Source organism: Populus trichocarpa, chromosome 8 (genome assembly GCF_000002775.5).
Source record: "Populus trichocarpa isolate Nisqually-1 chromosome 8, P.trichocarpa_v4.1, whole genome shotgun sequence".
NCBI classification, from domain to species: Eukaryota; Viridiplantae; Streptophyta; class Magnoliopsida; order Malpighiales; family Salicaceae; genus Populus; species Populus trichocarpa.
Window position 1 is genome coordinate 10,012,173 of NC_037292.2, and position 23,036 is coordinate 10,035,208.

Genomic DNA, 23,036 nt, shown 5'->3' on the forward strand with positions numbered 1-23,036 from the left:
AAGATTTTTTTTAATGAATATTTTTTTGTTTAATTTTTTTTAATGTTAAATTTTTTTTCTATTTAGTTATCAAACTTTCATGACACAGGTTCCGGGTTTGACGGGTTAACCCGGATTTGTTTTTGGTTTCTTTTTTAATTAATTTTTTCGAGTGCAGTCCACAGTGAAACGCTAAGCTGTCTTTTTTTTTTGCGTTTTGCTTTGTTTTTTTAAGCAGTTTTTTTTCTTTTCTTTTTTCTTTGTTTTTTTAAGCTGTTTTTTTTCTTTGTTTTTTTTAATGAATATTTTTTTTTGTTTAATTTTTTTTGTTAATGTTTTTTTTTTTATTTAGTTATCAAACTTTCATGACACGGGTTCCGGGTTTGAAAGGTTAACCCGGATTTTTTTCTGGTTTTTCTTTTTAATTAATTTTTTCGTTTAATTTAGTTTGTTAATGTTAAATTTTTTCTATTTAGTTATCAAACTTTCATGACACGGATTCCGGGTTTGACGGGTTAACCCAGCTAATTCTGGGTTAACCCATAATTTTTTTTTTCCTATTCAGTTATCAAACTTTCATGACACGAATTCTAGATTTGACGGGTTAACCCAGTTAATTCAGATTTTTTTTCTTTTTTTTCATTAGTTTTTTTCTTCATGTAGGCTTTTCTTTCTTTGTTTTTTTAGTAAAACACTGAGCAATTTTCGCTTTTTTTTTTTTGTTTTTTTTAAGCTGTTTTTTGTTTCTTTTCTGCCTTTTTCTTTGTTTTTTTTAAGCTTTTTTTTAATGAATATTTTTTTGTTTAATTTTTTTTGTTAATGTTTAATTTTTTTCTATTTAGTTATCAAACTTTCATGACACAGGTTCCGGGTTTGACGGGTTAACCCAGATTTTTTTTCTGGTTTTTCTTTTTAATTAATTTTTTCGAGTGTAGTCCACAGTGAAACGCTAAGCTGTGTTTTTTTTTTTTTTGCGTTTTGCTTTGTTTTTTTAAAAGCAATTTTTTTTCTTTTCTTTTTTTTGCTTTTTTTTTGTTTTTTTTAATGAATATTTTTTTTTAATTTTTTTTGTTAATGTTAAATTTTTTTTTCTATTTAGTTATCAAACTTTCATGACACGGGTTTCGGGTTTGACGGGTTAACCTAGATTTTTTTCTGGTTTTTCTTTTTAATTAATTTTTTTTGTTTAATTTAGTTTGTTAATGTTAAATTTTTTCTATTTAGTTATCAAACTTTCATGACACGGATTCCGGGTTTGACGGGTTAACCCAGCTAATTCTAGGTTAACCCGTAAATTTTTTTTTCCTATTCAGTTATCAAACTTTCATGACATGAATCCCATATTTGACGGGTTAACCCAGTTAATTCAGATTTTTTTTCTTTTTCTTCATGTAGGTTTTTTTTCTTTGTTTTTTTTTGCTTTTTGTTTTTTTGCTTTTTAATTATTATTTTTAAAAAATTTATAATATTAAGTTTTTTTCTATTTAGTTATCAAACTTTCATGACACGGATCCCAGGTTTGACGGATCAACCTGGTTTGACAGGTTAACATAGTTAATTCAGATTTTTTTTCTTTTTTTTTCATTAGTTTTTTTCTTGCTGTAGGTTTTTTTTCCCTTTTTTTCTTTTTAATTAATCTTTTTTTTTGTTCACTTTAGTTTGTTAATGTTAATTTTTTCCTGTTTAGTTATCACACTCTCATGATACGAATCTCAGGTTTGACGGGTTAACCTGATTTGGTAGGCTAACCCAGTTGATTCAGATTTTTTTTTCTTTTTTTTATTAGTTTTTTTCTTCCAATTTCTTCTTTAAATATTGTAATTGACTATAACTAAAAGACATCAATCTTTTTTCTTTCAATTTCATGACACGAATCCCAGGTTTGACGGGTTAAACCAGTTGATTCAACATTTTTTTTTTCTTAAGTAGTTTTTTTCTTTCAATTTCATCTTTTAATATCGATTTGATTAAGAATTAAACTTTATGATTTGTTTTGTTTATTGCTCATTAGATTATTGTGATCTCATAAGGGGATTTTACTGTACCCCTCCTTGCAAAGCACTATTCATCGGAATAATGCTTTGCTTTATTGTTTTTTTCTTTTCAATTAATCTTTTTTTTTTAATTTCATTCTGTAATATTAATTTTTTTTTTCTTTTTAATTATCACACTTTTATAACAAGACCTTGCAACCAAACTCATATCCAAGGCTCCCGAGTTTGATGTTGCAACCAAACTCGCTTACACTTGGATCATGCAAGTTTAATATTATTATTAATATTATAAATATAACTTTTGGGTCAGGACTAGCAAACAGACCCAATGCTCTTAGATATAATTTTATAGAAAAATCTAATACTCTTAGATTTTAATTTTTTTTAATATTTTTTATATAAAAAAATTAACCCGCGACGTAGTGCGGGCCATCATTCTAGTATAACTTTAACTAAAAAGAAAACCACAAAGGAAAACAAACATTCGAACGGATGTCTAGACACTCGGTTGAAACGCAAAATCACAGGGCTTGTTTCAAGTTTCAACCTTCGTGGTTCCGGAGAGTACTCGACCCTTGACAGCGCCTCCATCTTAATTAAACAAACCCAACACTAATTACAACTGATTACTAGTATATCCGTTCTAGAACTGAAGATTAACAACAGTCTCTGATGATGTCGACGAAGATGATGGTCAGACGGATTAGAAAAGTGGCTCCATTTTTATCTTCTTCCTCATCATCTCCATTAAAATCTGGCTGCGGCTGGTTTTCATCAAAATCATCAACGGACGTCGCTGCAGTTGATGTTGCCGACGTCAGCGCAGAAGAAGAGCTACTGTACCCATCCGTTGCTTCCACCGTGAAGCCAGTGGCCACACTCCCCACTCTCCTTCAGCCTCGTGTCGTCGTCTATGATGCTGTCTGCCATCTCTGCCACCGAGGTACACTTACGCACCTACTACTTATCGGTTTATTATTTCTCACAGTGTATATGCTTTCTGCGCATTTCCATTACCCCCAATCCCAGCCCCGATCTCTATTTCTTTCCTCATTACAGTGTACTGTGTATTATACTGTATCGTATGTCTCCTAAATGGATGTTTGTTTTAATGCTATCCAATATCTAATGGGGGTGTTTGTGATGATTATATTTCAAAGTTTTTCATTTTGAAATAATCAAAATAAAATTTTTTATTTTTTAAAAATTATTTTTAATATAATACATTAAAACAATCTAAAATATAGAAAAAAAATTTAATTTTAAATAAAAAAAATTTAATTTTTAGAAAACCTCTTTTTCAATCGCTTTTCGAACACTGCCTAAATGTGCCCCAACAGTCTGCTTTTAATCACAGTTCAAAAATGTAAGTAAAGAAAACAGTTTGGTTTTAATCAGATCTTACTTTCCCTTTATTATAATATTGACAAATACATGCTTGGACCTTTATGTTCATTAAATCAATTGCTTGTGCTGTTTTTTTTTTTATTCTTCTTCCAGTTTTTTGGTGATCTTGTACCAAAAATGCGGGTCCTAAGTCCCAAGTAATTAAGTTATTTCATGCTCTCTCTCACACCTTCCAGTTTTACAGGGGTGAAGTGGGTGATTGAAGCAGACAAATACGGGAAGATTAAGTTCTGCTGCCTGCAATCTAAGGCTGCAGAACCATATTTGGCACTCTGTGGTCTTAACCGAGAGGATGTTCTCCGTCGCTTTCTCTTCATTGAAGGTCCAGGATCATACCACCAAGCTTCCACTGGTTAGTTTTCTGTCATTTATTCACTCTTCATCCATCTTATGCCAGCTTCTCCATTGCTAGTTTTCCGCGTTCATGGAAATTGATGTTTATTGATAGCCTACCTCACTAAGATGAGAAGTAGTTGTGCTACCAAGTGAGATTGTGTTGTGCTGTAGGAAATATTCACACGTATACTATGCAATGCCAATTGCCAAATCATTTAGTTTTTCTTCTTTAACCACAGCTGGTTAGGTGGTAACTGAGTTACTCGTGTTATTACTTTACAAGAGAGCTTATTCCCTATAGAATTGTTGGGGCTTTTCAATATGGATAAGCAAAAAGTTACTTTAATGATTGAAGACTCATGAACATTGCCCTATTGGAATTTTCATATTTAGGTTAGTTAGACTGATCAACATTTGAAAGAAGATGATCTATACTGAAGCTCTCATTGTCTCCCTTTTTTTTCCCTTTAAGTAGTCCAAGTTCTAGTTTTGTCATAGAAAAGAGTCAAAAGACGTAACAATCTTCAAAGACAATGCCAATTGATTATCAAATATAGAATAACAGATTGCTGCATTAGTGAGACTATCAGAAGTTCTTGTGAATTGATACCCATGTCCAGACAGTGGTAAATTGGTGATTGTTTCTTTCCTGTTTCATCAGCTTACCTTTGTAGCACATCTGAACAGAAGCGAGAAATGTTTGCACAGTTGAACCAAGGATTTTTTTTTTCACTGAACAACTTGTTACACCAGAAACTGAACAGCTTCATTTCTGTAAACTGCTAGAAGTCCTAGAGATTGATTTCATCTACTAGTGAATTCAGTTCCAGTGACTCATAAGCTATTTCTCTTAACGTGGCAAATTTTTCAATATTGGCATGTGAATTCATGAGTGGCTTCTCTGTTCACTACTGGTTTTTTTTTTTTTCCCTTTTCAAGCTTCCCTCTATTTTTTCTTGACAACAAAAACTTGAGCCTTAACTTCGCTACTTTGTGTATGTGGCCCTGCAGCTGCACTGAGAGTAATGTCATACTTGCCTCAGCCTTACTCTGCTCCGAGCACACTCTTGATAATTCCAACTCCTATCAGGGATGCTGTCTATGATTATGTTGCCAAGCACCGCTATGGCTGGTTTGGGAAGGCTGACGAGTGCTTAGTTTTGAAAGAGAAAGAGCTGCTTGAGCGTTTCATAGATAGGGATGAGATTATTCGTGGGGGTAGATCAGATTTGTGATTACCTCTTCCAAACCATAACCAGCTATATGATTTGGTGTAAAGGTGATGAACACTAAGACGATAGAGTTGTAAGAGCAAATTCAGGTAAACATGCAGTGAAGGTTTAGCAGCTGCACGCTAATGAAGATTCTTTCGTCCAAAAAACTGGCAGTGTCTTCCTCTACCTTGGTATTTAATTGTTCGGCATTTTATTTTGTAGGCTTAATCTTCTGGCTCCGGGATCAATTTATCTCATGTGCACATAGATCAGAGATTGGGCATTGAATTTCAATCAATCAGTCCTTTTTCTCTTCTGAGAATTTTGCCAATCATATTGCATATCTTACTGTTTTTCCAAAGTACAATTACTTGGGGATGAAAATTCTTGCTTAGTGTTTTAGGCTTCATACAAACCAATCAGTTATAATTAGATATGAATATAAACAAAAATTTAACAGCAAGTGCTTCTCACTTGAAATTTAACAGCAAGAATTTATTTTTTTTGTTAAATGGATATGAATAAAACGCCAGCATTGATTTGGGGGGTCTAATTGAAACTTGTAATAGTCAGTGAACTAGTTCGAAGATTTGGGTCGTATACTGAAAGTCCAACGGCAACTGAAATTGAAGGGGCCGGCCAATCTCAATTAGTTGGCTGTTGGCACAACCCTTCAACTGAAATTAAAGGGCCAGCCAATCTCCATTAAAGATTGAGCATTATTTTCTAAGAGACTGTTGAGTCACACCGACGGACCTTCATATCCAGCACCATCAAGAAAGAAAGCCTCACGCCGACGATTCCATCGGAATCATGAAGGGCTTCATACATAGCTTGGTGACGGTTGCACGCACAATCATGGCCCAGACAGTTGTTATGTTACATGCACCAGCTATTAAGTTTAAAAGCAAATCAACTCGCTGTAAAAAGACTAAATCATAAATAATAAAAAAGTTTGACTGTGAAATCTCAAAAGATAGGTAAAAGCGGAAAAAAAGGAGGTGTTTCACTATCAGCAGTGAAACAACCTCGAATCTAATAATGTTTTTTTTTATATATATAATTTAATTCAAATAGAAGTGCACTAGCAGAAGATACAAAACATTTTCTGCATTTTTTACCGTCTCATCTCCCGAAACTAAACAGGGAGGAACAAAAATTCATACTGCATCATTCCTCCCTCATATCCTAAAACAACAACGAGTGTTAAGATTATGATGCATTCTGTTTTTTAAAGATAATTTTGTTTTAAGATATATTAATATATATATTTTTTAATTTGTAATATTAATACATCAAAACATATAAAATACTAAAAAAAATATTAATTTAATATTTTTTAAAGCTAAAAATACTTTTTAAAAACATCTCTAAACAAAAAAATACTTTAAAAATAATATTTATTACACTCACAAATAAAAAATATTCTACATGTTCGGAAAGTCCAGGCGGTTCATTTATAATTAATTATTTGAATTTTTTTATAAAATAAAATAATTGTCAATTAAAACTTTTTTATATATAAAAAAACTCATAACCAAACATTACCTCGTACAAATGAAATCCTAACCGTTAGATCTACGAGGATTCCCATTGAAATGACCACAAGCAAGCAGGTCGCAAGAAAAAAAACAAATGCTCTTCGGCTCTTCATTCAATGAGGGCACACACCATATTAAATTAAATAAATTAAACCAAACAACGCTAGGAGCGCATATCATCGCCAGATCAGATCTCTCTCAGACACTCTCTCTCCATGGCGGAGGATCCTTCCTCATCTGCTGCTCCCTCTCCCGCCATTCCAGACCCCAATTCCTTAAAAACTGAACCCCTTAATAATAATAACAATGATAACCCAACATCCCAACCCGGTGCCAAAATCACACCAACGCCGTCGATCACCTCCTACTCGCAGCCTCCCTCATTCCGTCCAGTTGCTGCACAATTTTATCAAAACCATAGCTTTGGCGTTGGCGTCCCCCCCATGATGGCGCCGTATCAGGTTCAGCCAGGATTTCAGACTCCGAGACCACCCTACACGCCCATCCCCAATGGTTATCAAGGGACCATCGCTCCGCCACCTGGTGGGTTATTCCTCTTCTTCCAATTTTTAATTTTCTTTATTTTTTTAATCTTTCTGTCCGTCTGTCTGTCCGTCCATGTCATCGTTTAATCATTAGATATTGTTGTTTTCTTCCTGTTGAATTCATTTGTGTGCTATTTTAATTACTGAATGATAACGATGAGTTTTGAATTAAATACACGGGGAGTGTGTTCAGTTAAAAGAGGGTAGTGGAGGAATTTAGAAAACAAAACCCTCCAAAAAGGGATATAGATGACCGGATGTTTTCCTCCTACAGTGGTCTTGATTGAATACGGTGAGAAAAGTTGGAAGGCTCTTTAAGACCGAGACACCATCAATCACCTTCTACAACTCCTTTTTTTGGTATGCACATATTTCGCCTGGTTTTGTTTGATTTTTCTTTTTTGCTCTGGAATAAAAAAATTCAAGGTGAAAGCCAAAAAATCGGTATTATTAGAGCTTACTAAAGAAGAGTACTAACATAATCTTGAACCATCATATCCTTCTGAATCATGTCATGTTTATTTTAGTTCTGGTAATTGTAAGGATTCTTTCCATTTCATGGGCCTGTCTATGAATTGCCAGCAGCAGAACATGTTAACAACTGAACGCTCCCTGGCCTTGTGTTCTAAGGTATCACAATTCTTCCGATTTACCATCAATCCTTTTCTTTCTCCCCCTCTCTCTTGCTATTCTTTTGTTGTTTACCTGCTTTCGTTGAACAACTAACAGTGATGATAAACTAAAATTGCAAATATTTTACTAGTCTAGTTTCTGTGTTATTACCTCCCTTGTACCCACAAGATATTCCAAAACTCATGTTACTGCATGTCAAAATCCCACATTTGGTGCATGGGATGATTTGAAAAGACTACTATCTTGCAAGCAGATGCACGAGGTAAGCCAACTTCACAAGTCCATGTTTATGAACTCGATCCTATTTTTCTTTATGTTTCCCTCAGGTTATCTGTTCAGCTGGTGATAGTTGATGCCTATGGTGCCATCTCTAATATGCTTTTATTGTGTGGTAACAACACTTGATTATTCTTTTCAAATTCTTCTTTGCCCATATGCTTAATGGTGAGAACCATGATTTCATTCTGTATTTCATTCGTAGACCTGCTCTGATGTGTCTACGTAGATGTTTATTTTTATTTTTTGCAGGAATCCTTTGCTATCCCTCCCCGTATCCAGCAATGGTTCGCCCCTTATTTCTTCCACGCCCTCCTGGAGCATTCAGTGTGGTTCCAGCAGTGCCTCGGCCCCTTGTTCCTGGGATTCCTGGTGTTCGCCCAGTTATCTCCCAAATTATCAGGCCAGTAGTTCCATCTGTGACACCAGCTGAGAAACCACAAACCACAGTTTATGTTGGCAAGATAGCACCATCTGTGGAAAATGATTTTTTGTCATCACTCCTTCAGGTATGTTATCACTTGCACTATTTATGCTTCACAATCAGGCTTCCTCTTGCTTTACCAATAGCCTTGTTTATGTCAAACTATTGAAGTTTTCATTCTGACAAAATCTATGGTTTTTCACTTTCTGAAGTTGTGTGGACCTGTCAAGAGTTGGAGACGCCCTCAAGATCCTGCTAATGGAACTCCTAGAGGTTTTGGATTTTGTGAATTTGAATCTGCCGAAGGGGTTCTCCGAGCATTACGACTGCTGACTAAATTTAACATTGATAGGCAAGAACTAATGGTATGTAGGGATCTCATTTTTTTTCTTGAAATTCTGGAAACACCATTGATTATGAGATGAATGGCAATAACTTTCAATGTTTGGTATCAATTTCAATTGAACTTTTCTGTTCTTTGGCAGGCATGTAAATGAGTTTTATTGTAAGAAAATCTCTGGTTAGCAAGTGAATAGGAGGTTTTAAATCTTGAAATCTTCAGCATTTAATTTGGCAGGCAGTATTTCACTGGAATTTCATGAGGTTAAGATTTAAAAATTAATTGTTTGCCTTTCTTGTAATTTTTTTTATCCTTGAGAAATTCTTCACTCGTTTTAACCTTGCTTGACCAAAACGAATATTGGAAAAAGAAAAGGAAAGTTTGCTACCAGATCTGAAATAAAATTAGAAATTTAATTTGGGAGAGGCAAATAATTAGTGGTTGCAACCACCTTTTAACATAAATTCAGAATTTGAACCTAATGCGTGGAATACTTATTCTGTATAATACCCTTGTCAGTTTTGAAGCACTCTTGACAAAGGGAAATAGGGGCTTAGGGCCTAGAAAATAAAAGCACAGTGTAGCATGCATATCGTGGCTGCTTCAAGGAATCACTCATTAAAAGTAGTGGATTTTTCATTAATCAACTGTTGTCTTTCTTCATTTTATTTTGTATTTGTTTTAACTAATTCATTTGCATCTCATCGCTGTCCTTTCTATTGCATGGTTAACAGTTAAATGTTGATCAAGCAACTAAAGAATATCTGGAGCGGTATGTTGAAAAGAAAACTGAAAACTCGAAGATTTTCAAAGAGACTCAAGCTGCAGGGGCTGACAAGGAGGATAGAACAGGCATTGATAGTGAGAAGGGCGAACCTCCCATATCCTCCATCAATGTCTTAAGCAATGATAGTGACAAAGGGAACAAAGAAAATCATGACCTTGCTAACTTTGGTATTGTGACTGATGAGGACAAGGTAGGTGATCGAGAGGCTCTGGAGAAGCTCACTAGCATGATAGAAGAGAGGTTAAAGACCAAACCTCTGCCTCCTCCTCCACCACCTTCACAAGCACCTGCAGATGGTTCTGTCAATCCAAACTCGGAATTGCCATCTAAATCGAGAGATGTTAATACTGATGCTGACATAATGAGGAGTCGTGAGTGCTTACAATGATACATCATCAGTTTACTTTTATTAGTCTATGTTCTGATGGTAGTTTTTCAAACTTCAACTATTAATTGTTGACGTTTATGATTATGCAGATGCAGCTGATGGTAAAAATGATGATGAGACAACTAGTGGCAATAAAGCTGCAAATGACCAGGACAGGCCTGAAACGAGCTCGCCCGATAGGAGTAGAGGGTATGACAGGAGAAGCAGAGATAGAGACAGAGAACGAGATCTAAAACGGGAAAAAGAACGAGAAATTGAAAGATATGGAAGGGAAACAGGACGAGAGCGAGTTAGGAAAGAGAGGGAGCAGAGAAGGAAGATTGAGGAGGCCGAGCGTGTGTATGAAGAACGCCTCAAAGATTGGGAGTATAGGGAGAGAGAGAAGGAGAAACAGAGGCAGTATGAGAAGGAGAGGGATAAAGAAAGAGAACGCAAACGAAGGAAGGAGATTCTTCATGACGAGGAAGATGAAGATGATGATTCAAGAAAAAGGTGGCACAGAAGTTTTTTAGAGGATAGGCGAAGGAAGAGGCTACGGGAGAAGGAGGATGACATGGCTGAGAGGCTCAAAGAAGAGGAAGAAATTGCTGAGACCAAGAGGAGAGACGAGGAAGAAAAGCTTCAGGAGAAACAGAGAGATCCATCGAAACTCTTGTCTGGAAATGTCTCGAATGGAAGTGATATGAGGGGTCTGACCGAAGGACCTGGTATTGAAAGTACAGAGAAGGCTGTTGAAAAAGATTATGAAGGTGTTTCTGGTAATGAAAACCACACAGGTAAACTTTCTTTATCTGTATTTGTTTCTTGTTTTTTTTTGTTTTAATGTTAGTGTGTTGTTCCCCGACATCTCTTGACGGAAAAAATGTGAAACTTCAATGTTTTTGAGGGTGGCATGCTTTGCATGACAGGTGATGGGATTTTACAAAATGGTGCCGGTGATGAATCAAACATGGCATTGATAGCTGAATCAGATACGCGACAGAGTGGTAGCGTTCCTGCAAGAAAGTTGGGCTTTGGTTTAGTTGGCTCTGGAAAACGAGCTGCTGTCCCATCTGTTTTCCATGAAGAGGAGGATGGCGATGCACAAAAGGAGAAAAAAATGAGGCCACTGGTTCCCATTGATTATTCAAATGAGGAGTTGCAGGCTGTCCAACATGCTGTTTCTGGAGCACAGCCACCAAATCTTGTTGCTGCTGCAGAATTTGCAAAGCGAATATCAAATGTTGCGCCAAAAGAGGAGAAGCCTGATGCAGAAAGAGGCAGACGCTCTCATGATAGGTCAAGCCAACGGGACAAGGACCGTAATGATGATGACATTAATCGAAGCAGATATGATAACAAAGAAAAGGTTCTTGAATGGGACAGGGACCGAAACCGAGAACATGGGCTAGATAAAGTCAAGACACCAGATAAACGGAAGCTTTTGGATGTGAAGCAATTGATTGATATGATCCCAAAGACCAAGGAGGAGCTATTCTCGTATGAGATAAATTGGGCCATGTATGACAAGGTAAGCAACTCTTTTTACAGTTCTTACTGCTTAGGAATAAATCGTGTCAAATATTTGCTTTCCCTTCTTGTCCCCTCATTTTTTACTACCATGCCCGAAGTTCATGCTTTTTAATGTTCTCATGTTGTTTTGTTCTGCACCTTCACAGCATGAGCTTCATGAGAGAATGAGACCTTGGATATCAAAGAAGATTACAGAGTTTTTGGGAGAGGAAGAAACCACATTGGTTGATTACATCGTGTCGAGTACTCAAGACCATGTGAAGGCATCCCAAATGTTGGAGATGCTTCAGGCTATATTAGATGATGAAGCTGAAATTTTTGTCCTCAAGATGTGGAGGATGCTCATCTTTGAAATCAAGAAAGTGGAAACAGGTCTTTCCCTCCGGTCAAAATCATGATAGAGCATGCAATACCTTTTTACTTGCATAGGCACAAAGCTGATCTTGTTATTAGTCTTAATCTTCGTAGTTTCGAACAGAAAATAGATTGCAGGCCATGTTTGTTTCATGTAAATGGTTTTCTAAAACTATCTTCCAAACTTTCAAATGTTTAGTGAATTTTAGGAAAGCTGGTAAATGGAATATTGTTTACAGTCAACTAGAAAAAAAAAAAAAAAAACCCTTTTTGCTACCAAAATATTTTCCTCATCTTAATTAAGGAATACACTTTCCTCTTCTTCACTTGCCTTAAAACATCATGAATCTCTTTCTAACAAAAACAACTTTCTCCATATCCAAATTAAATTACAGGCAACTATTTTCTTCATATATTTCTTCAATTTTTTTTTTCAATAGTTCAACGACCACAGATTTGGATTTACACCCTTTCTATTAGGTTCTATTAATAATTCTGTTAAAAAAAACACATAAAAATCATATGCACATCAAATAAAGAATCAAAATAATTTTAATAGAGGCCACTTGATGGGCACCTCTTGGATATTTATTTTTCTAATCTCCTAGGTAAAATATTATTAGCTTTGATTTACACCAGAAAACTCATAAAAAAAACACTGAAAAACACGTGCACAACAAAAAAAAAAAGTCAAAACATTGACAAAATAAAACACCATGAATAAATACCCTAAAGAAGATATATATAAAAGAAAAAAAAAGATTTTGGTTTGAAAGTTGACAAGTCTTGAACTTTTTAGGCGAGTGTTTTCTATTTATACAATAAAAGACTTAAGCAATGACTTGCACCTGATTTGATTCTTTCTTTTATTGCTGGATTGTGAGGTCTTTTGTGGGATAGCATCGATAAAGTGTCATTTAACGAATTACTTGAAAAATATAATATATTTTTTATTCAGTTTCATAAATTTGAATAATATAACCAACAAGAAGAAAAAATATAATTACTTATCCAATTTTTAGGATTTTTATTCTAGTTATTTATTTCTTAATTTGATTTAATATTTTACTTTTTATTTTTCAATTATCTTGGTCATTACACATGATTTTCTCATATTCTCAATAAATATGATTTAATATATTAATAATAATAAATTCTCAAGAGATGTAAATCAAAATATATAACAATGATTCAAGGGATTATATTAACATTTTTTGCGCACTTGATTCTCACGTGCTTTTTTAAACATAAACGGGGTATAAATATCTAAATAAGTGACAATTGAACTACTGAAATAAAATAAAATAAAAACTTTAGAGAATGTACTATTATCTCAATCTTATACAGCCAATAATTTTGCACAGTCCATTTCTTACTATAAAGTCCAACACTGCGACAACACGCTCGCAACCTTAAAAAGTTCACCCATGTTTTAAAAAGGGCGGGGAAGGAAGGTGATGTAATCATTAAAGTATCACATTATTGAAGTAATCATTCCCTTCTTCTTCGGTGACCACCATCCTTCCGTTGTCAGAAGACTAGGGTCTTCCCATGATTTCTCCATGATCGAGAAGGTGAAGAGGCAGGGGCATTTTCTGGTGCCGGGGAGATGGGGTGGATGGTTAAGATTGGAAGTTGCGACACAGGCGAGGAGGAATAGGATAGAGCTTATCTCATCAATCTAATGGCTCAAGACCACTAGAAATCCAATCCTACGGCTCCAAATAATAGACCAGAGACCGGAATAAATTTAAGGAGAAAGGGATGGGGTATCACCGGAAAACCAACCGGGTTGTTCCTCTAGTACTTATCATGATAAAACACATCACATGGCCAGTTATTGACTGTTATCTGATATAAAAAAGCTCTAATACCCTGTAATTATTTACCACTTGGTATTTAATATATTTAAACTGAGAAACATGAATTAATTGAGAAAATCATAATAAAAGTCAATTAATCTGGACGATTTAGAAATTAAAAAAAAAAATATAAGACTAAAAACACCATGTGGGTGATAATCATGTGAAATGCCTCATCAAACCGTCAGATAAAAGAAAAAGGAGGAAAAAGTTGAGGAAACCTCATCCCAAAGTTCCCAGAACCCTAATTGATAGCCCCATCATTTACTGCAGCACATCCTTCATGCTATGATTCACATCATAAACAATCAGGTCTCTGATTTTAAGGAGATATTATGCTCACAAAAAGTAAAAGGGAAACCAGAAACAAGGACGCGTCTTTAATAAGCAGATTCTCTCTGCGATGCAACGTATAGCAGTGATTATTATTATTATTATTATTGCCATCCGAATCAAGGTTTACTTTTTGGATGATTGATAGTTGTGGTTGTGGGTTTTTTTAAGAATTTTTATTTAAAAATATATTAAAATAATGTGTTTTTTTTTTATTTTTTAAATTTAATTTTAATATTAATATATTAAAATAATATGAAAATATAAAAAAACAAAAAAATCTTAATTTTAGCTTTTTAAAATAATTTTTGTTCAAAAATATATTAAAATAATATTTTTAAAATTTATTCTTAACATCAACCTATCAAACATATTTTATTTATTTATTAGAATTTTAGGATCACCAGTAAAATCTTCCTGCACCAAGAGTAATGAAGGTTGTAGCCTTCTACATTAAAAATTTAAGTCTTGAAAATATATTTAATATCATAAAGAATATTATTAAAATACTTTAAATATATTATATTAAAATAGGAGATATAATCTTACAATTATTTGATAAGTAAATTTAATCTTAATTTATGTTCAAGTTGGTTTTAAAATATATATCACCATTTAATAAAATAAATTACCACGCATCAATCAATTATGCACCCATAAAAAAAAAAAAAGGATTAGAATATGGGAAAATAAATAAAGGAGCATGTGGCTTCCCTTCCATTCCTTTTAAGTAGTAAACTTTGGGCATACCTCTTCATTAGGTTTTTGAGGGTGTCTCTCTCTCTCTCTCTCTCTCTCTCTCTCTCTCTCTCCTCTATATCATCTGTCTCTCAGGGTGCTCCTCCTCCTCTTTCCTTTTTCTACGTACCTGAGTTTTTTTTTTTTTTTTGTGAGGAGGAGAGGGTTTTAGGTGCTTCAGCAAGAGAAACTCTCAGAGAGTCTGTATGGCTGAAGAGAGTTTTGTTGGAGATTTGCCAGTGAAGAGGCCAAGAGAAGATGAAGAGAACGGGGCCTTTGCTGCCACTGAAGCCATGGAGACAGAGACCAACAGTAGCGATTATATTTCCTCTGTTATTCCTGGCTGGTTCTCTGAGATTAGCCCAATGTGGCCTGGTATTTCTCTTCTCTAACCTCCCTTCATTTTTCGCCTCCTTTTCTTTTGATTACAACCAAGAACACTATGCATCTTGAAAAGTTAAAGACCTCCTCTGTTTCTTTGGAATACAAGATGATACACTCATGTTGTTCTGCGTAGCTGTTAATCTATAAGAATCATGGGTGTTCTTTTGTTACGTCTTATTGCAAATTATGTTTTATCTGAGGACTTCAATTTCGGGCTGTTAAGTCAGTTTGGTTTGTGTGAGATTTTTTTTTTGGTTTAGGTTTAACTGGTAATCCTGGAGGTCTTTTTTTTCCGAGTATTTACAATTCGTTTGGCTGTTCTTGTTCATGGCTTCACTCCAGGGGCACCTTTTCTTTTTCTGTTCGTCATAATTATTTTTAATTTATATGATTATTCCCTGTAATGGGAACTTCTTTTTGATGTTTATGCCATCTAATGTTCTATTACACCCTTAACCACTGACTTAATTAAAATCCCTTTCATTTTTACTAGTCTAGGTGCTTGTACCTGATTGGTGGGAATTGGCGTGTATCTGCTCTGTGGTGTTCTTTTGTTACGTCTTATTGCAAATTATGTTTTATCTGAGGACTTCAATTCGGGCTGTTAAGTCAGTTTGGTTTGTGTGAGATTTTTTTTTGCTTTAGGTTTAACTGGTAATCCTGGAGGTCTTTTTTTTCGAGTATTTACAATTCGTTTGGCTGTTCTTGTTCATGGCTTCACTCCAGGGGCACCTTTTCTTTTTCTGTTCGTCATAATTATTTTTAATTTATATGATTATTCCCTGTAATGGGAACTTCTTTTTTGATGTTTATGCCATCTAATGTTCTATTACACCCTTAACCACTGACTTAATTAAAATCCCTTTCATTTTTACTAGTCTAGGTGCTTGTACCTGATTGGTGGGAATTGGCGTGTATCTGCTCTGTCCTCTTGCATGTATCTGATTTTCATTCATGTTACTCTGAATGATTCTTAAAAATATGGTATTTTTTCAAGTTTTGGGAGTTTTGAATTTTGATACAAATAGGATTACTGAGAAAAGAACAAGCTTTGCATTTATTTACAAAATGATTTCTTGTGCTGTTTTCCTTGAAATGTCCTTGTGCCACTCGACTGAGGCTATTTCTGCAATATTGAGCAAGGATACCTTGCAGTATTTAGAATGTCAGCTAATTTGTCGCACCATTCTCTGTTCTGCACTTTAATGTTGTTATATTTGGTGTTTTTCTATGTAATGTTATGTACATCTGAAGCCTCATTATCTTTGCCAACTTCATCGTAACTTTTCTTGTTCATGGCCCTAGTCTTTCTCAATCCCACGTTTTTGGATTTTATTTCTTCTTACGAGATTCACTTTTGAAACCTGTAGGAGAAGCACATTCCTTGAAAGTAGAGAAGATCTTATTTCAAGGGAAGTCTGACTATCAGAATGTCATGGTCTTTCAGGTAATTAATACCCTGGAGATGTGCTAATCTTTTTGTTTTTTATATGTCCAAACTTTTCTTATAACATATATTGATGCTGAATTATGCATCATGATGCTCTTTTGCAGTCATCAACGTATGGAAAGGTTCTAGTTTTAGATGGGGTGATTCAGCTAACAGAGAGGGATGAATGTGCATATCAAGAAATGATCACTCACCTTCCTCTTTGCTCAATTGTAAACCCAAAGAAGGTATAGAATCAAAGAATCGAATGGAAATGCATTTGCATACTTGAGTGCCATTTGAACGTTGTTACATGTATTACGACACATTTTAGTTAGTATTTCATTCCTGGTTAAAATCTTACACCTTTGATGTGCAGTTGATGCATTGTGCATAGGATATGTCAGTAGGGAATGGGCCATTCAAATACTCATATTTAGTTTAATGGGATGGGTGGCATCAGAAATGGAATACATGGTTTGTTTCTTTTTTTTTGCCATTTTTACCTAGAGCCTATATCAACAATTTGGTGTGGTGGAAATTTTTAGAAAGCAGGAAGCATGTTAATTGAGCATTTCAGAACTACAGCCAGAGGATATGGGATCTAAAACTAATAGATGAAAGAGAAAATCAAAAGAATTTTGACTTGCGAGAAGTGCCAATCTATAGAAGTTAGAATAAAAAATTCATTTCAATGCTGTTGAATATGGGGTGGAAGATGCTGAGCTGATTGATCTAGTTTTATGTTCACAGGACTTCTTTTCGGTGTTTTTCCTTGGTAATATTATTTAACATAATTGCATGGTGCTAAATTTAGTTTCTCTTTTTTCTTTCTAATTCTTACTCCATTTTTTTCTTCATCAGGTTTTGGTTATTGGTGGAGGAGATGGTGGGGTCCTACGGGAAGTGGCTCGGCACTCTTCTGTTGAGCAGATTGACATATGTGAAATAGATAAGATGGTTGTTGATGTGAGTAGGACACCTAAAGCCTCTTTCATACTTAGGCTATTTTTCCAGATTTTTAATGGTTACTTTGGCATGGAGTTTGATCTCATTAAAGAAGTGGATATGACATTTTCTGATTGAGTTTTCCGTTTCGATTTCAATTTTATAACATTTAGGACCCAAATTTTCAAGTATCCTTGAAACAGTCTCTGTACTATAACTTATTCCCTTTTTGTCTTCCAGGTTTCTAAAAAATTCTTCCCTGACGTAGCAATCGGGTATGAGGATCCCCGAGTGACTCTCCGTGTCGGTGATGGTACGAACTGCTGCTTTCTTGTTCCCCTTTTGTCTTATCTTGTGAATTTATTTATTGGTCGAATTTCTTTGAACTTGCAGGAGTTGCATTCTTAAAGGCTGTTCCTGAAGGTACTTATGATGCAATCATAGTAGATTCTTCCGACCCAATAGGTAACAGCACTACTGCAAGCTCTGCAAATTTGTACTTGTTAAGAGGGAACTTGACAATTGTCTGTTTTAATTTAGTAGCTCTGAATTCCTTTTAACTTTCAAACGATTATGTTTCCATCACTCAGGTCCTGCTCAAGAGCTTTTTGAGAAGCCCTTTTTTGAGTCAGTAGCAAAGGCTCTCCGTCCAGGAGGAGTTGTGAGCACACAGGCAGAAAGTATATGGCTTCACATGAACATCATTGAGGATATTGTGGCAAACTGCCGTCAGATCTTCAAAGGCTCTGTCAACTATGCTTGGACTACTGTTCCTACTTACCCAAGGCCTGTACTTATCCCCTGCCCTCTCACTTATAGCATTGTTGATGTGCACATATAACAGCGACCTCACTCTTAGAATTGAAGGCCCTTATCATTTATCTAAACATATCTTCCCAGCCCGATCCTTACTATCAGAATCAGACGTCTTTTATTTATTTGTTGCCCTTGACGTAATGCTATTTGGTGGTAAGTGGATATGATGTATTCTTTGTTTCTAATTTTTTTTGGATTTATTTTGTTTCAGCGGGATGATTGGTTTCATGCTTTGCTCTACCGAGGGACCCCCTGTTGATTTCAAGCATCCAGTTAATCCTATAGATGTCGATGATAGTCAAAGAAAATCAAAACCTTTGAAATTCTACAACTCAGAGGTGAGGGGCGTTATAGCAAATTACCTTTCTTAAATGAGCCCATGTTTCTTCCAATTCGTTTCACTGAATACTATAGTTCTGTTCTTACAATTACTCCTGTTCCCAATTTCAGTTGCATACAGCGGCTTTCTGTTTGCCTTCTTTTGCAAAGAAAGTGATTGATTCAGGGGCTGAATGATAGAATGTTGAAGATCAGTGAAGGAGCAGGCTAAAGATGTTGTCAAGGGTTTGGTCTTCATCCTCCCCGAAAGGACTATTCGGCAATGAGCTGTGGAAGAAGTTGAAGTTTAAATTTATGTTCTCAGCAATGGTTTAGTTGAGAGAACTTGATTACTTTGTTTTTTATGGATTTCAAGGGTCAGACCCACCTTAAAATTATTATCGAGATATGAAAATTTTCAAAAGCAATCAGGTAGACCTTTTAGTTGATAGATATGTGGTTTTTCTGCTTGCCTCGTAAAACCTACAATTATAACTTTTCCTATGACTTTGATACTATACATACTTTGAGGTTCTCGACTTTTTGTAGAAATCAGATCTGCCTGTAAGAGAAATGTTTTTACATGCACAAGGCCCGCAAATTAAACACCGTGCGCTGGTGTATGGATAGATTTTAGGAAAAGGTATGCGGCAAAACTCCCTTGCATGTTCTCAGTACGGACCAGGACTTCTAATTTTCGGCAATTTTGGTTCCAAATGCCCTGAGAACCATGTAGGGGCATGTGTCAAGCTGTGCTGCTGAGTTAGAAATTCTCGTAGCAATCGTGGCGCACATTAGGCTTGAATGCTCAGTTCCATGCTCACTGCTCAGCCATGCGATGCAACAGGAGCAAAAAATACACACAAAAAAAGGGAAAGGTGGACCTAAGCCTCAGTTCAATGCTCATTACCGAGGTATTTTTGGGCTATGCTTGTTCAATGCGATTAGATCGAACAGTGCTGCTAGGCCTCTAATGTTGTCCAAATATGCCTCTAGTTTCCGTCCATTGGCGGCTTTCTTTCCCTAGGTACGCAAATTTCAGCAACAGGTATTTTATCAAGCCTTGACGAGGGTCGAGGTTGCGTTCGTCCAGCAGAAAAACTACCTGACACTTGCGAGTTGCGACAATCAAAAAGCTTTTGGTTCAGATTCTGCATGTCTCCCTACACATTTGTGGTGGGTGGCTAGTGGCTAGTGGCTACCGCAAGAATGATTCCTCTCCAACCTTTCTAGGGCCCTGCCTTGCCTTCCTATTTCCTAATGCAAATTTTACAACTTGGTCCCCATCTATAATTTCTATTGATTTAGGAAAAGAACAATCCCACCATGCTATAAGTAAAATGAAACAAAAATACAATAACAAATTTAAAATTGATACAACGAAATAACTGAGAGATCAAGTGAGTGAGCTATAAATCTAGTTCTAATTTGCTAGCTCAACATGATTGAGTTGGAATTCCACGGAAAAAAATATTTTATTTGAATAAATATTTTTTTGTTAGGATGGTAAAGAAAAAATGGTATTTTAACTAAAAACAATTTATATACAGTTCGGCCTTACAACTCCTGTTGAGTTGAAAAGTCAAAACTAATATAAAAGATTTATAATGCTAGATTTAGCTGAATTACAATACAGAAAATAGAAATCGTGTCTGGAAAGAGCTTCACTGGGGATGGTTGTGTTAAGCAAAGCCTAATTTCTCGCTAAATACTGGCTGGGGAACAACTAGTAGATCGGTGCCGCCTCGGACTTCTTCCCCTCCAACATAATAGATGCTGCAAGCATTTCTTTTCAAGCAGTCTCGAGATAACATAATCCATAGGTCTCTTCTTCTGTCAACGCATTTTGGCCCAAGTGAACTCCTGCGATCAAGCTCGAACTTGCTTCCTAATCCCATACCAATTCAGCATCTGTTAAAAATTAAATATACAAGTTTCCTCTTGAAATGGAAATGACCAAATAAAGTTCATTTTATGAGAATCTTTATTCAATTGTGCTGCCTACGTTACTCCTTTTTTTTTTTTTTTTTCATATTTAAAGAAATTCTATTCAAGTGGTTTTCATTATTGTTTTAGTTTTGCTTAAAGAACCTTTTATGATAATTTTTTAATGTTTAATTTTCCTTGTAAAATAATTTATAATTACCGCACACTCTTCTTATATAACTATTACTAGATAGGTGGTCTGCGCTGCATCGTGAGCCGGATAATTTGTTTCCTAGTATAAAGAATGATAGCTCCTTCAACATCTGGAACTTGCAAGATGAGATTAGAATAGCCTCAGAAAGAAAAGTAAAAGCAATTACTAAACTTAAGTCCCGATAATTTAGGTAGTGTCTGATATTGTGGTAGTAGTTGCTTATCAAAGCATTTTTTTTTTGGAATGCATAAAAATAGTTTTTTATATATATTTTAAAATTCATTTCGATACCAACAAATCAAAACAAACATCAAAGAAATTGATTTGAAGGGGAAAAAACCACACTTTTTTTTAAAAAAGTGTGGTTATGTCGCAATAACAAGTGGTACATTAATGTCAAATGATGAAATTAAAAAAAAAACATCAATAAAAAAAACATCAGAGAAAAAACTCGGGTCAACCCAGGTTCACTTGGCTAACCCCTGATTCACATCATGAGATTGTGATAAAAAATTAAATTGTTTGAAAAAAACCTAGAAAAAGGAATGAAGTTATATCAATTTAAAAAAAAAAGATCGAAAAAAACCTGTGTAAACTCGGGTTAGCCCAACCCGCAACCTGTGATAACCACATATGGAAGAAAACAAAAACAAATTTCACAAAACCCAAGGCATAATAACCTAATGTCAAAGAATGAAATTGAAAAAAAAAATCTAGTCAACCCGAGTTAACTTTACTAACATGTGACCCATGACATGAGATTGAGATTAAAAAATATTTTTAAAAATACAGACCTAGAAAAAAAAGGCTGAAATTAAACCAATAAGAAAGTTGTAAAAAACCAGAGTCAACTCAAGTCAACTTCATTAACCCGCGACCCGGGATAACCCCACATAAAGTAAAGCGAAAAAAAATAACAAAGTTCAAGGCCCAATAACCTAACGTAAAATGATGAAATTATAAAAAAAATCAATTTTAACAAAAGAAACACTAGAAAAAAACTCGAGTAAACCCGAGTTAGCTTTACTATCCCGCAATCAGGGATATGCAATTGAGATAAACCCACATGAAGGAAAATTTAACTAGTAATGAAGCATAAGGCTCAATATCCAATGATAAAATTGTAAAAAAATAAAAATAATATGGAAAATAAATCAGTGTTAAATCGAGATAATTTTTAAAATTAGTGATTTGAGTCATGAGACCAATCCCAGTATAAAAACTAAATCAAAGAAAATAATCATGGACTAAATTAGAAAATAAAATAAATCTAAAATGGATTAAAAAAATAGCAATAAAAATAATGAGGACCAAAATTAAATAAAAATAATAAATGAAATAAAATGTTTAGGGATGAAACTAACACAAAAATAAATAAAGAAAGGGATTAGAAAAGAATCAATAAAAAGAATGATGATCAAATTGGATAAAAAAATTAAATGAAATAAAATATCCAGGGACAAAATCGAAAATAAAAAAACTTTAAAAAGCATTAAGAACAAAGTAAATAGCAGTCAAAAGAATAAAAACCAAAATTAAAGTAAACAATAATTGAAGGACATATTTGATTTTTAGCAAGGCCAACACAAAAACTAAGGTGTGGAAAGAGAAAAGAGAGGGAGTGGGGGAATTCACCGGAGATCAACCACACATCTATTGTTGACACGCGTCAAACCACCATGTAGAGGATAAACCACAATCATTTAACTATGCATTTGAAGGTAAAAAAACCAAAAAGTTTTAATTTTTTTTAACTTCTAAGGATATATTAGTTATTACACTGTTTATGTGAAAAATATAGAACCCTTTGCCTTGTCACTCCTTCTTATTGTGATTGAGATTGTGGTAGAGGTTTAAAGTATTTTTCGTTTAGAAATATATTAAACTAAAGTTTTTTTATCTTTTAAAAATTATTTTTAACATCAACATATCAAAATAATCTAAAATTTTTTTTTAAAAAAATTTATACCTCTTTCTCATGGACACCCTTAGAAAGCAAGCAACTCTGTTAGCAGTTAGCTTTCGATGAAAGAATCTTTTATTTACTCGGAATTCTCTTTCCTTCCAAGAAAGCACGACTCTTCACTCTCGACTGAGGTCTGGCCTCAGGTTGGAGAGACTTTTTACTTACGAGTCAGTTCTTCTCTTTGCCTTTGAGCCGCTCAATTTCTTGTGACATTGAGGAGTCAAGCCTGTACAGTCTATCTACCTTTCCCATGTGTTTAAGATTTTTATAAGATTTTCTACTCGGTAACCAGACGACAATAATAAATAAATCCCAATGAAAATAACTTTATATTCCAAGACCATGTGTTTTGACTTTTTCAAATAAGGATAA

General features: G+C 34.7%; 3 protein-coding genes across 15 annotated transcripts; all 3 read left to right on the forward strand.

Annotated features, from left to right (window-relative positions):
* The first annotated feature begins 2,421 nt into the window (after nucleotides 1–2,421).
* LOC7457854 (uncharacterized) lies at nucleotides 2,422–5,246 on the forward strand. The gene is made up of 3 exons (XM_002311551.4): nucleotides 2,422–2,916; nucleotides 3,565–3,732; nucleotides 4,728–5,246. The coding sequence occupies exons 1-3, from the start codon at nucleotides 2,646–2,648 to the stop codon at nucleotides 4,949–4,951; spliced, it is 663 nt and encodes a 220-aa protein (XP_002311587.3). The 5' UTR covers nucleotides 2,422–2,645; the 3' UTR covers nucleotides 4,952–5,246.
* Nucleotides 5,247–6,585: 1,339 nt separating this feature from the next.
* On the forward strand, nucleotides 6,586–11,952 carry LOC18101545 (RNA-binding motif protein 25). Of its 13 annotated transcripts, none has more exons than XM_006379753.3 (8): nucleotides 6,865–7,014; nucleotides 7,291–7,376; nucleotides 7,544–8,434; nucleotides 8,562–8,714; nucleotides 9,424–9,847; nucleotides 9,954–10,640; nucleotides 10,773–11,374; nucleotides 11,523–11,952. In XM_006379753.3, the coding sequence occupies exons 3-8, from the start codon at nucleotides 8,084–8,086 to the stop codon at nucleotides 11,772–11,774; spliced, it is 2,469 nt and encodes an 822-aa protein (XP_006379815.2). In that variant the 5' UTR covers nucleotides 6,865–7,014; nucleotides 7,291–7,376; nucleotides 7,544–8,083; the 3' UTR covers nucleotides 11,775–11,952. The 13 variants fall into 13 exon arrangements, with proteins under 13 accessions (XP_024462623.1, XP_024462622.1, XP_006379815.2 ...); XM_052455110.1 differs by having other exon boundaries at nucleotides 7,560–8,434; XM_052455112.1 differs by having other exon boundaries at nucleotides 7,599–8,434.
* A 2,713-nt stretch (nucleotides 11,953–14,665) lies between these two features.
* LOC7471485 (spermidine synthase 1) lies at nucleotides 14,666–18,986 on the forward strand. Its single transcript, XM_002311553.4, has 9 exons — nucleotides 14,666–15,038; nucleotides 16,418–16,494; nucleotides 16,602–16,724; nucleotides 17,341–17,445; nucleotides 17,665–17,737; nucleotides 17,818–17,889; nucleotides 18,015–18,210; nucleotides 18,452–18,578; nucleotides 18,691–18,986. Exons 1-9 carry the CDS (start codon nucleotides 14,870–14,872, stop codon nucleotides 18,754–18,756), a joined length of 1,008 nt encoding a protein of 335 aa, XP_002311589.3. The 5' UTR covers nucleotides 14,666–14,869; the 3' UTR covers nucleotides 18,757–18,986.
* Nucleotides 18,987–23,036: the final 4,050 nt, after the last annotated feature.